Below are 23,203 nucleotides of genomic sequence, written 5' to 3' on the forward strand. Positions count from 1 at the left end.
CCAAACGCGGCACGTGGTTTTGCGAGAGCGAGTAGCAGAGCGCACCCAGGCATAGATCAGTCGAGCAGGAGCAGCGCGCCCCCACTGGCTGGCCGGCCGGCGCCCGGCGGCCCCGCGCCTCGCCTGGACTCAACTGAGTTCCTCCCGCCCTCCCCTCCCTGCCCTGGCAGGCACGCGGGATGGTCCGCAATATAATTGTCCCCGGCGCCCACAAAACACAAGCCCCCCAGCCCAATCGATGATGCGCCTGCACAGCAAATCTCACTCGCTCTCGGCCCAGACACTCTGAATCTCCCTCCACAGGGTAGCATTGCACTGGAATGGAAATCAAGCAATCATCGTAATCATACACGAGCGTATGAGTGAACCAAATATACATGCTATTTATGTGTGTATACATATTGTCACGAAAAATTCTTCTTCGTCGTCGTCGTCATAAGAAGACCACCGCTTATTTGCTGTGACTGAAAAACATGCATGGATGGATCGATCCTCATGAGGAGGAGGAGGAGGAGGAGGAGGAGTTGTGGACTGACGGACTTGGCTCACTGAACACACTCACCGGCGTCGGCCTCTGTTGGTTTGTAGATATAGATATACAAATCGAAAGGAAATGGAAGAAGAAAAGAAGAGGAATAGGAGAAAGAAATGGAAAGAATCGACAGGAGAAACAATGGCGCTAATGATCGGAGCAGAGAGGATCCATGGACAAAGGGATGTACCGTCTGATCGACCAACCGGGACGCACGGAGGCTTTCCCATCCCCACTCAGAAGAGCTCCCAGTCGAACCGCGGGATCGGGGAGGCCGTCGCGGCCGCCGGCGAGGTGGTGGTCGCGGCTGCCATGGTGGTGGTCACGGCGGCCGAGGACGTGGACGGAGCCGAGGACAGCAGGTCGAACGTCTCCCATCTCTGCGTGGGCGGCGCCGCGGCGGCCGCCGCCGCGGGCTCCTTGAAGTTCCGCCGCTGAGAGACGGGCGGCGGGCGCGGCGGGAGGTGCTGCGCGCGGGCCTTGGCGTGCCCGTTCGCGTTCGCGGCGCCGTTGCCGTTGGCCCTGGGCGCCGCCGCGTTCTTGGCGCGGATGGCGTCCAGCGTCTCCACGTACTTCTGCACCCGCTTCTCCTGCACCAGCATACCCGTTGCTTCGTCAGAGTCGGAAGCGGATTGAATTCGTCCGAGAAGCGTCGATAGATTGGCGCGGCGTGTGAGCACTGACCTGCATTCGCCGCTGCACCTTGACCTCGCCTTCGGCGGCGATGGAGTCCAGCTTGACCAGCTCGTTCATGAGCGCCTCGGTGAGGGTCACCACGTCGGCGTCCACTACCTTGCCGCCCTTGCCCACGATGGTCTCCAGCGCCGACACCTGCGCCGAATCGAGTGTACCAGCCAAACTCAACACCAATTCGATGCCAGAGTCACCGCGAGCTAGAACCAGGAAGCAGCTGCTCGATTCTGACCTTGGTGGCGAGCTTGTCGACGTCGAGGCTGACGCGGGAGATGGACTTGGCGGCGCGCTCAGCCTTGTCGGTGCGCCGCTGCTCGAGGAGGCGCTTGGCCTGCGCGGCGGGGTCCTCGAGCAGCACCATCTTAGAGCGGTCCCTGACGCCGGCCATGTCGAGGAACGCCTTGGAGTCCCGCTCCTTGTCCTTGTACACCAGCTTCTGGTCCTCCGGGTGCAGCCCCGTCCGCGTCGACAGCAGCTTCTTCAGCTCACCTGCAGCCGCAGCACCATCTCTCAATCAGCACGCAGCAGCGGAGAACGAACAAGGCAACTCGCGGAATCGCCGGGCGGGCCGAAGGGCGCATTGCGCTTACCGAAGGAGGCCTGCGAGTTGATGTAGATCTCGTGGTAGACGCCATTGAACTTGACCTTGACGCGGATGGTGGGCACGGGCGCCCCCGCGGGGGCGTCCGCGTCCGAGCTCCGCTTCTGCACCAGCATCCCGCCGGGCCGCACCTCCCACTCGTCCTCCTTCACCGCCGCGGCCGCCGAACCCGGAGCAGGAGCAGCAGGAGGGGAGCTCTCCCTCATCGCGTCCGCGAATGTACCTTTGGGCCTGGTGCGCATCATCTTCTCATGGTACGCCCAGCACCCCCACGCGCGTGCAGAAGGCTCCGCCTCAACAACCGCTCCTGCACTCTCTCCTCAACGGCAGCGACCAAGCAGTCGAGCTCTGCTCCGCTCTCTCCCGAAAAAGATCTCTCTGCTCTGCCAGGCGCGGACGGGTCCCCTGCTTGCGCGGGAAGGGGCGAGTCTGCCGGCGCCGGATCTGGGCGGGGCGGGCGACACGGTTTCTCAGCTGCAGCGAGCGCAGGTGTGCCCTCCTCCCCTGACCTCAATTGGGGAAATCGGGCAGGATCAGGGCCGGGGGCAGCGGGCAGAAGAGGTAGGTGGGGGGTTAGGAGCTGCGGTGGGGAAGGAGGAAGAGAGAGACTGCTGGGCTGCTGCTGGCAGGCAGGAAAGGGGAGGGAAAAAAACAGCGCGTACAACTCATGGACAGGGCGGCAGAATATTTATACCGATAAAAAACGCGGCGAGGGAGCGAGCGACACCACGCGCGCGAGGAGGACGCGAGCGCAACTAACAGAAACACAGGGCGGCAAACGGCAAAGCCAACAATGGCGTTCCGCCGCCGAGCCTTTTTCGTCCCCTTGTGCCGGGCTTCGGTTTGGTTCGTTCCTTGCCGTGCGGGGTCTAACCATTCCGGCGGCAACGGCAGGCGCGCGGTGAAAGCGGGCGCGGGGGCTGGGTAGGCAGGAGCAGGAATGCAGGATTGCTTGGGACGACGGCTTGCCGGCGGCCGGGCGGGGCCGTAGCCGCCAAGCAAACGCCTGCGCGGGCGCCAGGCGTGCCACGTAGCCGCGCGCGATTGGGGCATCGGAATCGCACCAACCTGCCGCTGCGCTGCTTTCCCCTGCCCACCTCGATCGCTCGCTTTCGTTCTCCCCCGCCCGGTGCCGGTGCTTTCACTTGGCATTGGCAAAGGGGAGGAGCAAAAGGAAGGAGGGCTTCACGCGCACTGCACGTCTGCGAGTGCAACAACACCAACAAAAGCTAGATTGTTCCTTCGTTGGTACCTGTGCCTTTGCCTCCAAGTGTTCGCCGCCGGCCGGGTCGGGGTAATAATTGGAACGCGCGCGACCGGCCTGAACCTGAAGTCAGGTCAGCGACCTCAGCAGCAGAAGGTTGTAGGTACTCGTAGCAGCTAGCATCATGTCACCATGTCACCACGAATCACCGGGAGAATTTCGTGACGTGCTCCTACGAAAAAGGCACCGCTTCCGTCTTCCTAGTAGCAGTACTATGGCATGGCAGGTTGAAAACCGGTGATTTTTCGTTCTGCTGGGAGTTTCGCTGTACTGCGACTTGGCCCCATCCGTGTAGATCGGTGATAAACAAAGGCTGGCAAAGCTTAGGTAGCTGGGTGCATGATGGCTGATGATGACGAGAAAGTCAGGTACGCGGGGCGATGGCCGTATGTGGCAACAGGCCTGGTTCCCAAATCTGTCGAAGCGGCGCGACAGGCCTGGTGAGAGCGCGTATTCCAATTGCCACTTGCTTCCTCCCTCGTCATTGCCGCTTCCAGCCAACGCCCGCGCAAAAGCTCTTTGCTGCTCGGCTTGTAGTTGTACCATACAGAGAAAATCTGACCAGTCTACTGGTCAGATTGGGTAAATCACACTGGATTAGTGGAGAGCCTTTGCTTTCAGACTTTTACCATGCTGGGAAGTCGGGTAAGCTGATGGTCCTTGACTGGTACAAATACGCAAGATGATGTATTTTACGTAGAAACTTTTGTCACCGAGCAAGGATGAATGTGGGAGACGCCGCCAAAAGGAGCCGGGGTCCTGCAGGCCACTCCGGCCAACGGTGCCAAAAGAAAGCGAGCAGCCGAGCGAACGGGCGTGTTCCGAGTGCGCGGGCCTAGGCCCTGCAGGCCCCGCCTGTCACAGGCGGGCATCAGACAGCCCCCTCCCGGCCCCACCCGTCGGTGGCGCGAGGAGCCGCACCACTGCACCGACAGCCGGTCCACGCGGCGTCCGGGGGAGCCGCCCACGTCGGCACCCCCGTGGGCCGCCCGCCACGCCTCCGGCGACGTGATCGGAAAGCGACCGTATAACCTACGGGCCGGCGGGACCCGCGCGCCGACGCGGCACCCACCACACCCACGACCGCGACCGCGTCGCGCGGCCCCAAATGGCCAAATCCGAACCCCGGCGAGCGACGCCTACGAAGAACTGAAGAAGCTCTGCTCCGCCCACGCCTGCGACCGCAACGGTAACATCAGGTCTCCTCAAGCTTTGCCGCAGAGTTCTGGGCCTGTAAAAAACTGTGATCTTTTTTGGGTTGGGCACTTGGTGACTTGGGCAGCCGCAGCGGCTGCAGCTGCACGCACGTGCGGTTTGGCAATTGTTAACCGGGAACGGCAGCAGGGGGGGAGCTGCCAGTGTCGGCTGGCCAGGTGGATGTTGACTCGTCGCCCCATCATGGCAGCGCGCGGCACGTCCGGTCAACGCCGCATCCCACTTGGCCACCCCCGGCGCTGCGGCGGCCACCGCAAGTTGCCGATACCGCTTGGCTTCTTTGGATACCCTCTCCTCATCAGTCCTGACACTTTGACAGGGAGTTTAGAAGAACTAATCACGCACTGGTGACTGGTCCCGATCCCATTCCTCCTGGGATCGACGTCGATGATGGCAACGCAGTTCGTCACGTCGACTAGTGACCGATCGGGTGTCTGGACTGGAGGTTGCCGTAACAGCAGAACACGCATGGCATGCTCGTGCTCGGCGCCCATGGCGTCCGCAACCTCCCGGCCTCTTGCGGGATAGGGATCCGGGGATCGTCAGCTGACTGCACTGCCGCTGCCACCGCAGGCGTGGCCGCGCCCGCACGCCCAGCCGCTCGCGCCATCTTGATTCCTGACAACCGATTCTTTCAGCTCGTGTCAGTCACCGGCTCATCGCTCGTGATCTCGGCCCCAGAGGCGGCCGCCTAGTCGCGCGCCGTGTCACTCGGCGGCCTGTTCCTTGATTCCTTCCGTGTACGTACTCGTACTCGTACAGACCATCTCATCTTCTCGTCTTGGTGACTGGTGAGCGCGCGACGCCCGTCCACGCGCGTACAAAACCTGCACCCGTACCGTGCGCTTCGGTTTGCACGCACGCGCGCGCTGCTGTTAGCCGTGTAGCGTGCCGCTGACCTATCCGTTCTCCATATCGGCGCCGTAGCCGTAGCCGTAGCCGTATCTGCACGGAGCACGGAGCCGTGCCGTGCGTACGAGCGCTCCCCGTGATGGATCTCGCGAGGACGAGCCTAAGCTAACGCGGATAGTGTTAGATGTGAAGCTAGGTGCTTAGCCACCGTGCTGCGCGTACGAACGGCGTTCATCATGGTTCGATGATTGCTGCTTGTTCGGTACTCGCCGGATCCTGCTCCTGCAGTCGCCGCGCAAATAAATCAGCCCCAACTCCCTCTCCCTCTTTTCTGATCTAACTAACTGTTAGTACTGTTGCCACTTAATTTAACCGTCATAGCCGTTGTACTTACTGGTTACTGCTCCTGACTTGCTGTCCGGGTTGAGATGGATGAACCCCTCGATCTACATTTCAGTGATCAAATTCTTGCTCGGTAAACGTAGTACATGCTCTCAACAGTATGCGTACCATGCCAACAGTGATGCATCGATCAACAGCAATGTCCTGTCCAAAGCTGATGCCTGCATAAAGTCGTAAAAGTACAAGGACTAACCACGAAGCAAGAATATCTCCTAGGCTTTTGTTCTAGCGGCAATGATAACGCTGAGCCTCTTTACCCAACAATAATACGCTCTCCTTCTTTTGCCCCGCCATAATGCTGTGTGCCTGCCTGCCTGCCTTTGCTTTTGTTTTTGGGATGCCATCTATCATCGCTCCATGATGTATTCTCCCAGACCGCACTTTGCGAGCGTGGTTGATCGATCGAGCGAGCGAGATGTGCGCATCTAGTATGTGCCAAAACATCATCAGATTCTTCTGAAGCTTCGCCTCAGAAAGAAAGGGATTCTTGTGAAGATTAATCTATGATTTTCAGAGCATCTAATCAGTGTGCTGTCCTTGTTAAACATCGCAAATTTTTCACGGCCATCGCGCTGCGCCTGATGGGATGGTGGTAGTGGTAGAGAAGCCGGTTCACGTGGGAGAACAAGAATCTGAATCCGCTGTTACGTTTGGTGTTTGAACCTACCAGAGCCCTGTACTCATGTACTCTTCTTGCTCAAGTAATCAAGTGTAAACAGAAGCTGCTGTGTGCGTACAAGAAGTATGCATTACACCTTTCCATGGTCATTGATATTCACTATCATAGTCCTTCTACTGACTTTTTCCTTAACAAAAAAGAGATGCACCACTCCCTGAACTCTGAACCAGACAAAACAGAAAGAAAATGCAGTATTTTGCTCTGTCGACTGTCGGTAGCAGTCTACTTTCTGAATCCCTTCTATTGAAAATTGGTTCCACTCTCTGAATTCAACTAAGTAACATAAAAGAACCCGCCAGCTTCAACATGCCTATTTTTTTTAGATAATGAGCTTCAACATGCCTATAATTTACACATCATTTTATGTTTAGTTTACTTAGTGACCTGAGAGCTGATTTAACAAACAGAAATTTGTCGGTCAGTTTCTGACATTCAGACAATCAACAAAGGAGGTAAACTAAAGCCATAAAACCCCCCACTAGCAGGGCACTTTATAAGCTGTATGACCCAATAAAGCGAGTAAATAGTATTGTACCTGAACATTTAAAGGATAAAAAAGCGATGGCAAGAAATAAAAGAAGAGTAGCCCCCATTCCTGCAAGTATCAACTAACTGGAAAAACAAAGAGCACATGAAAAAGATGCATGACCAATGTACTCTCCCTTCACCACCACGAGTCCACAGCTAGCCTTTTCCGTACTCCTGTCGCTGTTCACTTGTTGGTAAGCGCAACACATCCATAAAAGTCTGTTAAGCAGGGCCAGCACCATACAGATCATACCTGTCGACATTGAATTAAAGCAAATCAGAGACAGTTAAGCCTGCCCCTACCGCAATTAGCGTTGATTTGGACCTGTCATTGTTCGGTAGTGTGAATGACACTGCTCGTTCACTCGTTTCCCCGCTACGCGGATCAACGCGCAGGCATCGCCAGAACATGATAAAGGTCTTCAGTTCGGTTTTGCGGTTTCAGCGGAGAAACAGACTGGAGCAATACTGCCCATAGTTCTCAAGCCTGATGTGCAGTTATATTTCCACCAATGCATGGTACCGAAGAAATGGAGAAAGAGTGAAGCAATCTGTATGTGTTGCAACTTGCAAGCAATGCTTCTGGTGACAGGTCACATGAGAGCATCATCCTGCAGCAGGGGTCCAATCCCAAACATTATTTTCTGTCCAGGAAGAACGAAGTCTGCAACACTTTGGAGGAGCACACAGACTGATGGCCGAGCGCTTCTCGCCTTTTCCTTGTCGAAACCGCCCCCGATTTCGACGCCCGAACCGAGGGTTCCATGTGTTCCGGAAAGCCATTGGCTTCAAACATAAGGTTTGTGCCGGACGCTTGCTTGCCGTTGGCAAGTGTATTGCTTCTAGCGTAGGTGTTTCTCATCGTAGAAGAAACCATAACCTCTCGACAGAAAGCTCGGCGCTGTACCGAAGCTACTCGTAATTAAGTTGGACTTGGAGTGCACAGTTTCTCAGGAAATGAAACTGGTGGATTCACAAGCGCCAAGGGCTAACCAATCCTCAGCGAAAAGGGATGGATTCAAGTTTCATGCTTATCTCATGGAAGATATGGTAGGAGCGTAATGATCGCGTCTTCGACAGAGGAGCCCCAAAGACGCCGGCGGTCCTACTGCAAGACGTTCCTGCTGAAGCAGCGTCATGGTCACAGGCAGGAGCAAGGCACCTAGTCAGTTTAGGATGGCCGCTACCGGTTGGTGTGCAGCAGCATATCTAATCAGCGTTTGGCGTCTTTTCTTTTCTTTTCTTTCTCTCAGTTGCTGGTTTCCTATGTAATCGTCCCTAACTCTCCAAACCGTGTGGGTGCGTCCAATAAAACCCGCGTTATAACAACTTTGTTAATTTTTTCTAAATCGAAAGATACGCAGCTTTCCTGCGTATTCAGAAAAAAAGAGTGCACAGTTTGCTCATGTCCATCACCACCAATGCGCTGTATGGCATTGGCACAACTGATTCAGAACGGTGTCTGAAAGTGACACATAATAAAATCAGCGAACCGCATTTCAAACTGTGACCTGTTCAAGGTCAAGGGCATGGCTGGCAAGCAGCAGCCGGCAGCGGCAGGGGAGTCTGAGAAGATACTTAGGGGAGAAGAACAAGGCACAAGAAAACAACCCGGCAGGTCATCTCTTAAGATGGAATCGATCATGCAGTATCTGGATGATCCGATAGACTCAGAGGAGAGCAACGGCGTAACTTCTGCAGGGAGCCAAGGTGTTGGCCCGTCGCATCTCGTTCTGATGAGCAGTTACCGTCGCCGATCGTCTTCGACGGAAAGCTAACAGAACTGCAGAGACCGGGGCTTTCACAGGCCTTCGGAAAGCAAAGGGCCTGCACTGAAAGGATCCTTTACGGGGAATTGACGATCACACAAGCAAGAGATCTGAAGAATATCAGTTGCCTAAAAGATATAGGCAGACAGCGACTCGACTCGAGTGATGATGATGGAACAGACTATGAGGCTGCTTGGTTCCTGGCCTCCACTGGCCACGCCACGCACGCCCGCGCCAAAGCCTGTGGCGGGGCGCCACAGCCGGCGGGCGCAAATGCTATTCACTGTGCTGCGGGTACCGTAGCTGTGGCCAGCAATCAAGCACCCCCTACAAAACTGATCATAGTGGGCCGACCATTTGCAGGCCCAGTAGGGGCAGTTATTGATTTATTGGGCTTGTAGCATGAGCTAATGCGGGCCGGGCCTAATATGTTCAGGTCATAAATGGGTCTATACGGACCGAGGCCCCGAGTATGATGTCCTCCGTTTCGTAACCCTGCGCGCACGCACAAGCATAACCCGGAAAACCTATCCATCCTTCGGAGGGTAGGAAGGCATCTCCCAGTATTTAAGATTCGTGCCAAACTTAAATCTTAGCACCCTTCCCTCCTTCCCTTGTCTGCGCCACCGTCCCCGTGCAGGCCCCGCACCGCGCCCTCCCGCCATAGCTGCCTCGGCACCGCCGCCGCCCGGTGCGCCACCCCTCCCTTCCCTGCCGCCGCCGCCGGCTGTCGGAGTTAGAGAAGGAAGTTGGATTCAACTTCTTTTTTTAAATGTTGGTGCAACTTTTTTTTCCGAAAAATGTTGGATTCAATTTTTTTTAAAGAAATGTTGGTTGGTTCAATTTTTTTTCGAAGGAATGTTGGTCCAAATTTTTTTAAAAAATATTGGTTTAACTTTTTTTTAAATATTATATTTTTTATCCAACCTATTTTAGTGGCCATCATCAAATGGGAGGGTTGGGGAAGAAAGGTGTGGAAGAAGAAGAAAAAGGTTAAGATGGGCTTCGGTGGGCTGGAAGTTTATCTACCTTCCACGGGATAGATAGGAGCCCCCAGCATAACCTCGCCGCCGCCGCCGCCGCCATGAGAGGCCCCAACCGCCGCCCCACGGGAGCCTCCGCCTCGACGTCTAGCAAGCGCGAACCGGAGGAAGACTTGCCCAGCGCATCCGAAGAGTCGGACGAGGACGAGGTACGCGGGGGATCTGCTCTTTTTCCTGCCTTGCCGGTGACCGCGCGAATCACGGAGAGCTTACCGGAGTTCGTTTGCGCCGCAGGAGGTCTCCTCGTCGTCGGTGTCGGAGTCCGAGTCAGGGAGCGACGACGAGGATGTGGCGCGGGAGCGGGAGCTGGAGCGCGCGCTGGCCGACGTGCCCTTCGGAGAGCTGCAGCGCGCGAGGGCCGACGGGTCGCTCGCCTTGCGGACTGCCTCTGCGGCCAAAGCAGCCGCAGAGAAGAAGGCTCGCAGGGCTAGCAAGAAGAGGTTCGGCGATGCCCAGCTGCTGCTGCCTTTTCAGGGGTTCTGCTGTTCGTGGTGGCTGTTGGTACTGATGGGTTCGCGTGTGTTTTGAACAGGCCGATGGAGATAAGCACGAAAATGCGGCCACCGAAGCTCAGGGAGGTGATCCAGGTTCCCAAGAAGGTTAGTTGTGCTCTCAATTTAGTTCGATTTGTCACGTGTTGTGTTGAGATACTGTGTTTTTGTTTGATTAGATTATGTGTATTAGCAATTTGGAATGTGAGGTAGAGCGTAGTTGTGTTTTGGCAAGTTAATGAATTAGCCAGTCTCTCTGCCTGTTCTACCTGTGATATAATGGTTTCCTAAATCACCTGTTCGATTGGGCATGCCTTGCTGCTGCAGGATAGAGGTTTCTTAATGCCTTTACTTGTAAAATCCGGTTTGCTTCATCTTAAATGTTCTTCTGGCAGTTTCATTTTGAGAAGTGCAACCATGCTTTCTTAACCAATCCATTTTACTGTTCGGTTTATTTTATTAAATAATAAATGTTGTAATCGACACATTACTTAAGTAGAAACGGTCTATCACAAAACAGTGCGCTATATATATTTGACTTTTCCAACTTCCCCTAATGTGCTTAGCCTTCCTTTTTTTCTTATTGTAAATAAGTAATTATCTGGCTCAATCATGAAAGGTTATATTGTGCACTTTATCTTCGAAATCCATATCAATTTATGAAATTGCTCTTTTCCATAGGTTGTAAGGGATCCCAGATTTGAACCTATATATGGATCTGTTGACAAAGAAGGGTAAGAATTGAATGCACAGATGCAGTGTATTTTTCTACTGTCTCCACACACATTTAAAGCTTTTTTTATCTATCAGTTTCTGCTTTGCTGTTGTAGCTCGATATAACTTTAGAAGTTCTTGATTGTGTACTCAGTTTAAGGCTGTTATCATGTCTTATTTGCTTACAACTGAAATGGGTCAATTCAGACCACTAACCTATTTCACCTAGTTGATTACTTCCATTTCTTTTCCTTCCCATGGCATGATTCCTCAAGATTAGTATTCCTACATGGTCTTATTTGATTGCTCACTCTTGTACTGGCTGTAAGCTTGATGGTTTCTGCAACACTTGCTGATTTTGTTGGCATGCAGGTTCAGGAAAAGATACAATTTCTTATTTGATGAAGACTTTCCTGCTGAAAAACAGGTTTGTCCAGTGTTCATATTCAAATGCATTGATTTGAAGATGTTCAACAAAAATAATTTCATCATGCATTTTCTGGCATATGCAGAGACTTCAAGAAATGATTAAGAAATCGAAGGACCCAAATGCCATTGAAGAAATGAAGAGTCGTGTCACATGGATTGTACGTATTACTTCTTAACATGTTGGCTGTTGCTGTTGATATCCATGAAAAGTAGTATGTTTTGGAATTTCTATATTGATGCTTAATTTGTGATGATTGGTGAGATAAACTTCCTGACTGTCCTGATATTGACTATTTTGTAGGCTATAGCAAATTTTGGTTGACCTTTAACCCCCATTGGATTTCTGATATATGACTGAAGTCTCTTTTAGTAGTTCAACAATGATTCCAATTCAGTAGGCAAAGGCATTGTCAGCTATACTGCATGACTAAAAAGATGTATCTGCCATCTGTGAAAATGTTGACTAATTTATCCTGTTTATCTTTAAATTTATAACATGGTTATCATCATTTGCTGTCGCTTCATAAACTGGAAATGGTTCATGCAAGTTTTCATTTGAATGGAGTCAGGATAAGATGATGTTGGCTATTAGGCCTCATCAGAAACTATCTGCAGCCATCCAATAACAAATTACCAAGTTGTATTCATACATAGAGTTGACAATGAGAAGACTTTTTTGGCTGGTTACTTCCTTAATTTTGAACTTTGTCCATTTTATGTTTGTGCGAGCAATGGGATCAGCTTGCTTCAGATAACATGTGCTTTAGTTGATTCTTCAAATGGAAATGTCTACAGGATAAGCAGTTGAAGTCGCATCCTCGAAAGAATGTTGAATCAGAGATCCTGCGCGAACATATTAAGAAAGAGAGGGAAGCAGCAAAGGCCGGAAAGCGACCATACTATCTTAAGAGATGTCTGTCTTCAATCCTATTCCCTCCTTACTTTGCTCACTGTCCCTCTATATGCGAGTCTGAGAGTTACTTTCGTTTTTCTTAACCAGCTGAACTTCGCGAAAGGAAGTTGATTAATAAGTACGAGGAGCTCAAGGTAAAACTTACAAGGTTTACTGGCAGTTTTTTCCCCCAACTTCAGGGCGTTTGCCTCATTCTTCAAAATTGTGTTCATCATTCACAGGAGGCAGGAAAACTTGATGCCTTCATGGAGAAGCGGCGAAGGAAGAATGCTTCTAAAGATCACCGGTACATGCCATACCGAAGGAATGGGGACAATGCATGATGATGTCTCGTGGCGAAAGGGTGATGCTAGGATGGTCTTTTTAATGCTCAATGAGGAGTCAGTGTTCACTGGTACTTTGTTACCCTAGTCCACAATTTACATTGAGCTGTGAGTTGGTAATAGTAACAGATTTTGCTAAATCAAATTATGGATATAATATTTTGTTTGTGCAATACTTTTGTTTCAATCGCTTTGTACCTTTTTTTTTTTTTGCAAATCAATCGCTCTGTATTTTCCTGCAAACCAATAAAAAAAAGGCCTTAGGAGCGCTCAGTTATTCCCGAATTGAGCAAGGGTGGAGCTCCAGAAGCACGTTTGCAATTTGCGGGCATGCTCCGGCTCTCGTCCGCTGGTGAGGCAACAGGCAGGTCGACATGATGATCGACACTTTCGAGTTCGACACACCGTCACAAGTTACGGCTGAGAACTCAATATTGATCTAGGTGCATCCACCACATGACAAAAAAAGCCTGTGCACACAATATTGAACTCAAAATTTGGAAATTTTGGTTCGACAAAAAAGCCTGTGTACACAAGGGCAAGGTGCACAGCAGAATACACCAGATATACATTTCAAAGTTCAAAAGGGTACAATTTACATATGTGTAGCATGAGGGACAAGAGGAACCAAAAATCACCTGCCCCTTCAGTTACATTACAGGACTGGAAAATTTTGTGTAAATGCAACCACACTTCTGTATAAAGAACAAAAACTATGGAGCATATGCATATCTCTAAGTGTATCAATACCACTCGTTTGACAGATCTACACAAAATGCCGAGGTGCTTTTTGCTGCGTGAGGTACTGCGGTTTCACCACCACTGAATCCACGCAGAGGCCTCCTTTCGTGTGCGTGCAGTCAATTTGAATCATCGCAAACCGGATGTTTGTCGGTTTGTTCGAGTCCTTCACAACAAAGTCCCCAACATGGTGATTGATCCAGACACCCGGATCAGTAAAATAGCACTTGGATTGAGCTTGCTGTCCATCGGAAGTTGACATTTGGAAGCGCACTGGCTTTATGTCCCAGCCATGGATGTGCTCTGAGCTATAAACCCGTCTTCCAAGCCGCTTGAATGGTCGGCCTAGATGAACACGGTAGAAAAGGCTATAAGTACCTTCTGGGAAGCAGAATTCAACCTCCCCTCTGACTTCGAACCACCAAATTTGTGAGAGATAAGCAACCGTGTGAAATCTGCAAGGAAAGCCACAAATTCATGACTTCTCTTATTTATAACAGTTTGAAAGTTGAAACAGTGGCTATATATATTCATGTGACCGAAGAGGTTAGTAAAATAAGCTAACTAGGTTGGCACTAGTATGTTCAATTAAATCACACAAAAAGCACAATTCAATGATAATGTGTCTGGGAACAGGTAATTATGTCTTTACTGTGCAAACATTGTAGGACTTAATACAGACACAGGAAACAGAACATTCCATCTTTCAAGCAAACTTAAGGTGTGATTTTAAACCCTAAGGTTACTATATCTTATTCATGAAGCTACAGCACCCTAGTTAGTGGGAAGGGGCGAATGAAGAGTTGGTCATTTTCTGCCATGAACTCTCACCAAGTCACCAGTTTAGTCTTGAGACACAAGTTGATAAGTCCCAAATTTAACTCAACAAGCACAATCACTAGACTGATATTCTCTCATACACCAAGAACTGTTGAAGCAAACATGATGTGTATGTGTTTGTGTGCCATCCATCATCAATTGAGCATAAGTGAGCCATCTATATTTAAAAGGCTAGAACATAAGATGAACAGACAGGCCTCAGAACAAAATTGCTATTTCTTTGACACATTTCCTACGACGCCAAATAGTAAAGTATGCAAATCAGTAACCACTTACGAAAAATAACTTCAACACATACATAAACAATGAAACATGATCACTAAAAATTGACAAGTGAGATTTTGATTGCTAGTAGATGAAAGCACCTTGATTCATCATTGGGAATGAAATTCCAATATCTCCTATCTTCAATGCCCGTTATTGAAAGTGCCATTGACGAGATTGACATGCAGACACCTCCACCACCCTTGTCCAGCCAGAACTCCTACACAAAGGGCCATACAAATTTTATGTCTAAGCAGTAACAACACAATTATAGATACAAGTAACTCAACTTCAAGATGCTAATCAGACTCCAAAGTCCAGACACAAATACACTGCCTTTGCTGCAAACCAAACTCAAATCCAGGGCATTTTAGTCATGCACAGTCGCAGTTTGGACAATACAATGTTGTCTCATAAATCGATTCAACAAATTTCATCCAAATTAATCAATAGAATAGGATTCGCTTTTCTTTTTAGAATATGATTCACCTAGCTAACAGGTAAGCAAAAAGATGACCCGGCAAGTCCAGAAGAAGCGCGTACCCTTTTGCCGCCATCGAAGCGGTTCCGGCGGCACAGCCGCGCGTACACATCCTTCTTGGGCAGCGTCTCCACCTCAAGCGCCGTGGCGGCGGCGGCCTGCCGCTCTCCTCCAACGCCGGCCGCGGCAGCGGCCAGGAGGCGAGCGTAGTTCCTCGGCAGCTTGGACTCCCAGACGCCGTCCCCGGACGCGGCCCCTCGGAACGTGCGGCTGAGCCGCGCCATCCGGCAGATCTCCGGCGGGTCCAGCCTGAGCAGCACCTCCGCGACGCAGCTCTCCGGCAAGTCCCCCAGCACCGTGCCGTCACCTCCCCGTCCCCCTCTCGCCGACGAGGCCACGCCGCCCATGAGCCGAGCGACAGCAACCGCCGGGGGTGCTCAGCTCAGCTCAGCAGTAGAGGGTGAGCGACTTGGAGAGCAGCAGCAGGGAGCCCGGCGACTTGGAGAAAGGCGGCGGCGGGTTACGCCTCAGCGCCAGAGAACCCATCGCGGCGACGCCGCCTCGGTGGCCGTGCCGTCGTAGAAGGGAATACCTCTCGTCGTCGTCGTCGTTGCGGATCTTGCAGTTGATGGAATCGAAGCAAACTGGTAAAAGGCTGCACTTTTGGGTTCTCCTCGATTGTTCTTGATCAAGCAAAGGGGTTCCTTCCTCTTGTGCCTCCTGGTCCCTGACGCGCCGGAGAAGAGAAGAGGCTGTGCGCTCGTGCGTGTACCTTTGCGTGCGTTAGTTACTTGGGTGCGTGCTCGCTGGGTTTAGGCTGGTATTGGGGGAGGGGCAGCAGGGCACGGAAGCCGTGGAAGAAGACGAGTGGAAGCGTGGGAGGAACCAACAGGCTACAAGCGGTGACGGTGATGGTGGTGGGAGATTGGATTCTCTGCGTGTGCAATCTGCGGTGGAAAGCCGGTTTTGCTTGCCGGGGGGCAAAAGCGCAGCTTTTCTTTCTGTTTTTTCGAGGCGGGAGTCGTCGTGTGCTGTGTGGCCATGGAAAAGTGTCGATGAATCCTGTCCTGTATTCTGCCAGCAAAATGACATCTACTCTGACGCCACCTTTGAATTTCCTCCGCCACTCCTCTTAAAACGGAAAAGGGGAAACAAAGTCTTCCCTTAGCCATCGGGGACATTGAACGGTGCAACGTTCTCAATCCTCATCTCATCCAACGTCAATTCTGGAAAAAATTACGTTCATGGTCCCCGATAACGATTAACCTTTGGTGATCATCACAACCAAAGTGTTGTTTCTCGATTCAGGTTTCCGGCTCGTTATAGAAATCCCGAGGGCCACTGTTTTTGTAGTTCTTGCACAGTTACTGCTCACGCTGTTCCATTCATGCAAACAAAATCTTTCTGAATTATTGCAAGTTAGGTGCGTTGTTTTCTCACCATTCGAGCCTAGCGGCTTCTTTCATTTCGTGCCGTATGGGAAGAGGTTGCGGGGAAGACCACAGTTGTAGACTCTTCGAGGGATGGAGAGCTAAGTTCTCGCTGAAATGTTCGTCATAATCATTAACGGATCCGTTTTTGTTCAGTGCAGTAGGAGGATTTCTTTGCTGAAAGCAGGGTCCTTGCGGCCTCTGCTCTTAGAACATTGACTTACTCCACTTTGTACTTGTGGTATCCTAGAACAGGTCATGAGAGAGAGAACAGAAATCCAGAAAGAGACGTCGCCGAAAGTACACGGGACAAATCGATCCTACGATGTTTTCTCTCGAACGCATCGCGATCCTAATAAGATGTCTTCTTTTGGAAAAACAAATCTTAACGTGTCTATCCAGTACTGGAACGATAATGGTAGTTATTCCTATCGGCACCACCAACAGAGTATTCAAAAAGTTAACTTGGGCTTTCGATGATCCGCAGAAGGCGCCAATCATTCCAAGAAAATTTCAGAGGGTTCGAGAAGAGAAGAGTCCCTCGAGCTGTCGACCATGTAGAGCAACCACGCGTTACACTCCAATCAACGGGGTCCTTCAGGTCGTCAGATGCAATGCATCATACAGATCGAGCGAGAGATCGAGCTAGGGAGGCTGTTGCTGAAGACGACGTGGGGGGCAAAAACACATCGCTTTCCGACTGAAGTCAGAGGCACCCGTTTGGGTTTGCCTGATCAGATCGATTGTAATCAGATAGCGATGTGCACTGATGGATATCAAGAAATAATCAGTTTCCGCTCCTGAGGGGCAAGGGATTGGTCTCGTGAAAGGAAAACTTTCAGTTCCTGTTCATATGGCCGCCTGCTCATGATACCAACTGCACAAGTTGATCTGCCCACAGCCGGTGTTGTTGACTGGCATGATCCTGGCACCATGAATGAATGTCAAGTGGATGACGATGACTCCATGAGTGGCTTCCAAACAATGCAAGCTTAAGGTTAATTTGGCATAGATTCCGGTTCAGAAGAAAAGGCTAGGCATAGTATGGTCCCTTGCCTGCACAAACAAGACACTTCAGCTGCAAACAACAGAACGTTCATCTGTTTGGTTTGTTGGATGTCTACATCCACACTTTACAACACTGGATAACTAATCAGAGAATAATGGAAGTGGCGAAAAGAGCAATATGACAATAGAAAGGGGATGCTGCCAAGAACATGTATCAAGCGCAAGAATCTAGGCCTAATGGTGTGGATCTGAGTCAGCAATGGATCAGGCACCATTAGATAATTAGTTTTGTTGGCAATCAGTGCCATTGTTTAAACGACCAATCACACTGAGAATACTAATCCAAGGCCCAAGATATTTTTGGTGTGTTTGCATCCCTGTTTTGCCCCTACGAGTAGGTCGCAGAACAGGAGTTTTTCTTTACAGAATTAAATCATGTAGATGTTGGAGAAATACAGAGATAAACATACCATTACATTGAACTAGTCCTGCTTTAATTTCTCCAAAAAAAATGGAAAAAGGAATCCTGCTTGGTTGCATAGACAGAAAACTGGCAACCGAAGTACTGTACCCACACATTTATCAACTCGTGGATTCATCGACGCGTCATCAAACAAGACCAGGTACAGTTAACAGTGGTGTAAACCAACAAACAGTTTTCGTAAGCACATAACCCAACTAGCCTAACATAATCACATAGCATGGCCCATATGAAGCCCAACGTGAACGATGAAGCTGCAATATTTGCCGAGAGCCTCTTAGTTCATCCAAATACCTCCTCGTTGCAGACTGGGCATGCCTGAATCAACAAAAGGTAGAGATCAGGTGATATTCCTATAGTCTTATGGCTTATTCTGGGAGTTGCTTTCATACGAGAGATTCAGATACAGCAAAAAAAAAATGTTCAAATAAGCATATAAATTAGCATCTGTACAAAACAACAGTTTTTCCTTTTGTAGTCCAGAGGCATTATATCAAGATAGAACAGAACTGTACCTTGTTGATCTTAAGCCAGCGAGTTATACAATTTGCATGATAACAATGGCTGCAGGGCAGTCTTATCATCTTCTGACGGCTCTTATAAGTCGTTTTGCATATCACACATCTGCAGCGAAGGTGAATGCAGTTGTGCGTCTGTTAGCAACACAAACGAACGAACTGCTACTTCTATTTTCAAAAGGATGAGCAAATCTGCGAAATAGAATTATGCAGCTACGTACTCTTCATTGTTCTTATTCCTGGAGAATAAGGTGCACTTGTGCCTAAATGGCTCCAAATAAGATATCAGTTCATCAGATAACCCTCTGGACTGAGTTCCTACTGCTTCCCCTAATGCTTGTAGTTGCTGCAACAGTTACAAATTAATTACAATGGGAGTCCCATAGGAATGAGGTTATATAATACCAGAAGCAGCTGGGCAGCGGCCGCTGCATCTTTCAGGTTCAGAGCTGGCCATGACATCCATAAAAGAAAAAACGTCAACACTTAAAACTGAAATCTATCTCTTGTGGTGATTGCTGTGATAACCTCGTTCCTATGTGACTCTCATGATAACCTCACTTAAAACTGAAATCTATCACATATGACAGAATCTCGTTATAACTTCATGATTTGAAAGTTGCTTATGTATTTCAAAACAATATTCCCTTTGGACTTTTCAACATTATATAATACCATGGAAGTTGATCCCTCATGTGAACCTAAGTCTGAAGTTGGATCCACTAGATCTTTCAAAAAAAATCTGGATCCACTAGCCTGCCTGACCTTGTTTTCATTGTAACAACGCAGGGAGTCAAGGATAAGAATGGACAAGATATATCATGAAACGGCTTCAGCTCTGCACTCTGAACATCCACTAGCTAGAGAAAAGCTAGCAAAAAAAGGAGGGACTTTTGCATTTTGTACATGTTTCATTAAGAGAAATAGGAGTCCAAAACAACAGGCAAACATACATACAGACATGCAGACCATCACGAATTCACGACCAGGGTTTAAGCCCAGCAAACCCGGGACCAGGAACAGGAAACAAAGAGAAAAGAAACTGAAAACTAGCAGAGAAGAAAACTAGCACTAAAAACCTGAAGGACTACACATGAAACGAAGAAAGAGAATGCTACCCAACTAGACGCTCAGGGCAGAGAGTAGCTAGAAGCTTGTGATTTGCGAACCTGAGTCAACACTGAAGTTATACTATTGCATTTGCTTTGATGGACATTCACTATTTCGCTCTACATTGGACACTGTCAACAGTGCTTAGGAGCCCCGTACAGCAGGAAATTCAGTAAAATATAACATGCTATATACCCTGAATACTCTATTCCTGACACAGAGTACTTCTGCTGATGAACCAAGATTCCCTTCCATTCATTTTGTTTGTTGTTAAGAAACAATGCACGAGAATTTCACATCATCTCTTCCAGCGCATGAAAGAATGTAATTGGCATACCTCATACGACATATTATCTGGGTCCACATTGTCTTCCCGTGCCACCTGGATGCACACAAAAATTATCGTCAATATTAGTTCAGACAAATGGAGTTCTTTCCCATGTAAGACAGCAATCCCAATGAACCAAAAAGTTCAAACAGAAGCGTGCCGAATCAACAAACCTGAGCTGCATTCTGTGCAGGCCTGTACTCAACAGCCGGTGACGATGGCTCCAAGGACACATTACCTGAAAAACAAATGAGCGATGAGCATGTGGTCAGTGACTGTGTTACTAGTTGGCTACAGCTAATTAGCTGACGGTATCACCTCAAACTAAGCGAAAGATTCTGGGAGTGGAGCTGTACCGGTGAATTCTCTGGTGTCGGCAGCGGCGTCGCGCGTGTTCTCCTCCTCCTGCAGCTGCCTGGCCAGAGCTTCGTCAGACGACAGCCAGGTCTCGATCTTGTGGGTCTCTGAGGAGATGCGGACTGAGTAGGTGGTGGGAGTCGCCATTGATGAAGTTTGCAATTTCCCTGCATCAATTTAGCGGCGAGGACGGGTGGTCGAGTCAAGCAGCTGTAAACATGTTTGAACTATTGTCTGAACTCTGAACCAAAACAACACTCGAGCTCATGGTTGCGGTGAAAGTTTGATGTCCGCGATGTCCGACGTCTTTCCACAGACTGAACTCATATTGCATCGCAGGAAGGGCAATTTGAATTTGGCACACTGAACACGGTTCTAATTTATCGAAATCACTGCCGAATTGAGATCCTTTCTCTCTCCGACCAAGAAACCAATCACACGAGACAAAAAAAAAAGGAACAAACGGAATTTCACTCCAGATCAAGAGCGCCGAATCATCCAACGACCGTCATCTTCTCGAAAGAAACGGAAGGAGATAGCCGTGCGTACCTCGCCTCCGTCCTCCGGATCAGCAGAGCAGGGGTAGAGTGATGGCGCGCCGCCGCCGCCTCCTCCTCCCTCCTCTCCTCTCTCTCGCTTTCTCCCCCTATCCCTGGCAAACTGTGTGGTACTACTACTCCAGTCCAGAGGCTTTATGCAACCGACGACGTGAGCCGTGGTTGCTCACAGGTCAATCTGATGGAGACCACTTACTCGAAGCTCTTCTTTTTGTTTCCTTTTGCATTATTTTTCTCCCGTTTGTATCTTGGAACCCTTGTTCTTGTATCTTGTCAACAACAACTCCATTTTTCATTCTATTTTCGGTTAGCTAAACTCCATTTTACAAAGCCTAGCCCACAGGATAACCCAAGGATGCTGTGACAGGGGATTGTTAGCTGTCCATGAACACGTCGCATCACCTTGCAGTGTTTGTTTAACAATGCGCTTAGGCTGCTAGGTTTACACACGAGGGTACAAGTGGCGTCAGAGAGACTTGTTTAAGGCCACCAAACCGGTGGCAGGTCTTCACCAGTCATCACATAGATAGTGGCTCACAACTCACGAGCAGAAAGAACCAGCAGGAGGTCCCTCCAGAGCAGTAGCTTCCAGGCGATGGATCTCACAAGATTCTGCAGGACTGCAGCCAAACTGTCGAACAAGGACTCCCTTTTGATTGCTCCTCTGCCGCGTGGCTGTTCGTTCGAGAGGGTTTCACTTTCTGACGGTCCGTGGCTCTGTGCACAGTAAAAAAAGGATTATTAGGTGACGCTGGATAGGTCCAAAAATGGCCGTAATTTGCGATGGCGGATGAAAGCTGCGTGGACGGAATAAGTTCTAGGGGTAAAAGTCGCAGAACGCGATTCACAATTCAACCGCTCGGAATCTTCGAAGGGAAAAGTATCTCATGCCTATGATGATGACAGATTGACAGTGCTGTTGTCATAATTTTACTTATTTATTAATTGTTGTGCTATTTGTTTGAGAAATCCCTAAACCTAGGGATAAATTGTGGGCTCATACGAAATTACCCCTAGGGGTCAAGGTTATATAAAGGAACATGTATTATAATAAGGCTATATAAAGGAACATGTATTATAATAAGAGAGAACAAGTTTCACCTACATTGTCTCGTGTGTGTTTATCTCAGGTGTTACAGGAAAAAAAATACGGATGATCTTTTACATTTTCCTCACATCTCACGTCTCATCTGTTATCGGGAGGGAAGGAACCGGATCGCCTGATCCGCGACTGCGCCGTTACTCAACACTATTTTCCCATGCGATAAGTACGTTGGGCCATGAAGGCTCGTCATAGGCCCGACGAAGTCAGTAGTTGCGGGAACAACACAGCGTGCGTCCTCTTACAGAAATTTGGGCCTTATGCGCATCAGGCCTTGTGAAGCAGAGTAGGCCGCGATTTCAGCATCTTTCTCATGCGTGGCGACGGCCCATTTCTTTCTCCTTCCTCCGGGCGGGGTATCTAACGCCGGCCCGACCGAGCCCGCGAGCGCGCGCGCGCGCCTACACGTTCGGTGGCTCACACGCTTGCGATGCGCGCTGCCCGCTCCTCCATCATCGACGAGACGCCCGGCCACCGCGCTGCGCAGGTAGGTGAGCAACGCGAGGCTCGCCGCCGCCGCGCGCGAAACCACTCCGCACGCCTATAAATCTCGCCGTTAGAGCACATACACACACCGCAATCAACAAGCCAGTTCCAGCTTGTAGTAGCGCTACGCACGCTGCACGTAGGAGGCTCGCGTTCCTGCTCTGGTGGTGGGATGGCGATGGTAACGGCCGCCGCCGAGCCGCAGCCGCGCGCGGCGCTGTCCCTGCTGCTGCTGCTCCTGGCCTTGCTCCTGGTGGTGCTGGGCGGCGCCGAGGCGCAGCAGCAGACGTGCGCGGGGCAGCTGAGCGGGCTAGCCCCCTGCGCGCGCTACAGCGTGCCGCCGGCGCCGGGGCAGGCGCCCCCGGCGCCCGGGCCGGAGTGCTGCTCCGCGCTGGGGGCCGTGTCCAGGGACTGCGCCTGCGAGACGTTCGGCATCATCAACAGCCTGCCGGCCAAGTGCGGCCTCCCACCAGTCAGCTGCCGCTGTGAGACACCTCTCAACTTGCACACACGGACACGGGCGCAGCAATTTTATTTGAGCGTGCTCGACATGTTTCCACGCGCTGACGATTGCTTTCCTTTCCCTTTTCCTCCGTGGATGCAGAGTGATGTCCAGTAGTGCGCCACCGTTCACCAGATGAAGGTGAAGACCGCCGCAAGGGCAAAGAAGAAGAAGAAGAAGAATAAAAGATCGTCTCTGATGGATGGTCATCTAGAGATTCTAGATTGAGCTGCTGCTATCGGGCGCAGGGCTCTTGTTGACATCAACCGTTTTTCCTTCTCTCTTTTTTTTTATTCACGTCCTTCAGCTTGTCCTGTCTGCTGGTCTCATCAGTGAATGTTAAGCAAACGCTGACAGCCGTTCGATACATCTCTCGTGCATTTCTGTGACCTCCTTTGCGTGCGCTCGAGTGTTCACGGCGCGAACGTGAGTCTTTCAGCGCGAATGTTCTCATCTGTCTGCACAAAGCGGGCACAATGCGTCACGCGAAGCCGGGAACCCCAGCAACGCTGGCTGACACGGCCGCGCCCCACGCCCCAACCCCCAGCAC

At 50.3% G+C, this 23,203-nt stretch overlaps 5 protein-coding genes across 5 annotated transcripts; 2 read left to right on the forward strand and 3 right to left on the reverse strand.

The window, feature by feature from the left end:
• Positions 1-359: 359 nt before the first annotated feature.
• LOC117845720 (BAG family molecular chaperone regulator 2) lies at positions 360-2,506 on the reverse strand. Its single transcript, XM_034726784.2, has 4 exons — positions 1,816-2,506; positions 1,458-1,714; positions 1,217-1,363; positions 360-1,122 (listed from the first exon to the last, which is right to left on the reverse strand). Exons 1-4 carry the CDS (start codon positions 2,069-2,071, stop codon positions 769-771), a joined length of 1,014 nt encoding a protein of 337 aa, XP_034582675.1. The 5' UTR covers positions 2,072-2,506; the 3' UTR covers positions 360-768.
• Positions 2,507-9,525: 7,019 nt separating this feature from the next.
• Positions 9,526-12,621, forward strand: LOC117844819 (uncharacterized). Its single transcript, XM_034725613.2, has 9 exons — positions 9,526-9,727; positions 9,813-10,018; positions 10,111-10,177; positions 10,751-10,803; positions 11,156-11,210; positions 11,296-11,370; positions 12,008-12,125; positions 12,213-12,259; positions 12,347-12,621. The coding sequence occupies exons 1-9, from the start codon at positions 9,620-9,622 to the stop codon at positions 12,446-12,448; spliced, it is 831 nt and encodes a 276-aa protein (XP_034581504.1). The 5' UTR covers positions 9,526-9,619; the 3' UTR covers positions 12,449-12,621.
• Positions 12,622-12,992: 371 nt separating this feature from the next.
• LOC117844818 (F-box protein PP2-A13) lies at positions 12,993-15,794 on the reverse strand. The gene is made up of 3 exons (XM_034725612.2): positions 14,837-15,794; positions 14,395-14,513; positions 12,993-13,644 (listed from the first exon to the last, which is right to left on the reverse strand). Exons 1-3 carry the CDS (start codon positions 15,179-15,181, stop codon positions 13,215-13,217), a joined length of 894 nt encoding a protein of 297 aa, XP_034581503.1. The 5' UTR covers positions 15,182-15,794; the 3' UTR covers positions 12,993-13,214.
• Positions 15,795-17,669: 1,875 nt separating this feature from the next.
• LOC117846572 (E3 ubiquitin-protein ligase BIG BROTHER) lies at positions 17,670-20,803 on the reverse strand. Its single transcript, XM_034727793.2, has 7 exons — positions 20,556-20,803; positions 20,006-20,173; positions 19,823-19,887; positions 19,659-19,703; positions 18,433-18,557; positions 18,209-18,317; positions 17,670-18,011 (listed from the first exon to the last, which is right to left on the reverse strand). Exons 2-7 carry the CDS (start codon positions 20,151-20,153, stop codon positions 17,976-17,978), a joined length of 528 nt encoding a protein of 175 aa, XP_034583684.1. The 5' UTR covers positions 20,154-20,173; positions 20,556-20,803; the 3' UTR covers positions 17,670-17,975.
• A 932-nt stretch (positions 20,804-21,735) lies between these two features.
• LOC117843600 (anther-specific protein MZm3-3) lies at positions 21,736-23,020 on the forward strand. Its single transcript, XM_034724250.2, has 2 exons — positions 21,736-22,636; positions 22,756-23,020. Coding segments are annotated over exons 1-2 (315 nt in total). The 5' UTR covers positions 21,736-22,323; the 3' UTR covers positions 22,758-23,020.
• The last annotated feature ends 183 nt before the right edge of the window (positions 23,021-23,203 follow it).

Source organism: Setaria viridis, chromosome 2, assembly GCF_005286985.2.
Source record: "Setaria viridis chromosome 2, Setaria_viridis_v4.0, whole genome shotgun sequence".
Taxonomy (NCBI): domain Eukaryota; kingdom Viridiplantae; phylum Streptophyta; class Magnoliopsida; order Poales; family Poaceae; genus Setaria; species Setaria viridis.

Excerpts from the sequence above, each read along its gene's own strand:
- LOC117844818 (XM_034725612.2), bottom strand. The coding sequence starts at position 15,181 with ATGGGCGGCGTGGCCTCGTCGGCGAGAGGGGGACGGGGAGGTGACGGC. Across the intron at positions 14,514-14,836 it reads GCTTCGATGGCGGCAAAAGG|GAGTTCTGGCTGGACAAGGG; the intron begins GTACGCGCTTCT and ends CCCTTTGTGTAG. Across the intron at positions 13,645-14,394 it reads ATTCCCAATGATGAATCAAG|ATTTCACACGGTTGCTTATC; the intron begins GTGCTTTCATCT and ends CTTTCCTTGCAG.
- LOC117845720 (XM_034726784.2), bottom strand. The coding sequence starts at position 2,071 with ATGATGCGCACCAGGCCCAAAGGTACATTCGCGGACGCGATGAGGGAG. Across the intron at positions 1,715-1,815 it reads CAACTCGCAGGCCTCCTTCG|GTGAGCTGAAGAAGCTGCTG; the intron begins GTAAGCGCAATG and ends CTGCGGCTGCAG. Across the intron at positions 1,123-1,216 it reads AGGTGCAGCGGCGAATGCAG|GAGAAGCGGGTGCAGAAGTA; the intron begins GTCAGTGCTCAC and ends ATGCTGGTGCAG.
- LOC117846572 (XM_034727793.2), bottom strand. The coding sequence starts at position 20,153 with ATGGCGACTCCCACCACCTACTCAGTCCGCATCTCCTCAGAGACCCAC. Across the intron at positions 19,888-20,005 it reads CGACACCAGAGAATTCACCG|GTAATGTGTCCTTGGAGCCA; the intron begins GTACAGCTCCAC and ends TTTGTTTTTCAG. Across the intron at positions 18,558-19,658 it reads CAGATAATATGTCGTATGAG|CAACTACAAGCATTAGGGGA; the intron begins GTATGCCAATTA and ends TAACTGTTGCAG.
- LOC117844819 (XM_034725613.2), top strand. The coding sequence starts at position 9,620 with ATGAGAGGCCCCAACCGCCGCCCCACGGGAGCCTCCGCCTCGACGTCT. Across the intron at positions 10,019-10,110 it reads CGCAGGGCTAGCAAGAAGAG|GCCGATGGAGATAAGCACGA; the intron begins GTTCGGCGATGC and ends TGTTTTGAACAG. Across the intron at positions 11,371-12,007 it reads AGAGTCGTGTCACATGGATT|GATAAGCAGTTGAAGTCGCA; the intron begins GTACGTATTACT and ends AAATGTCTACAG.
- LOC117843600 (XM_034724250.2), top strand. The coding sequence starts at position 22,324 with ATGGCGATGGTAACGGCCGCCGCCGAGCCGCAGCCGCGCGCGGCGCTG.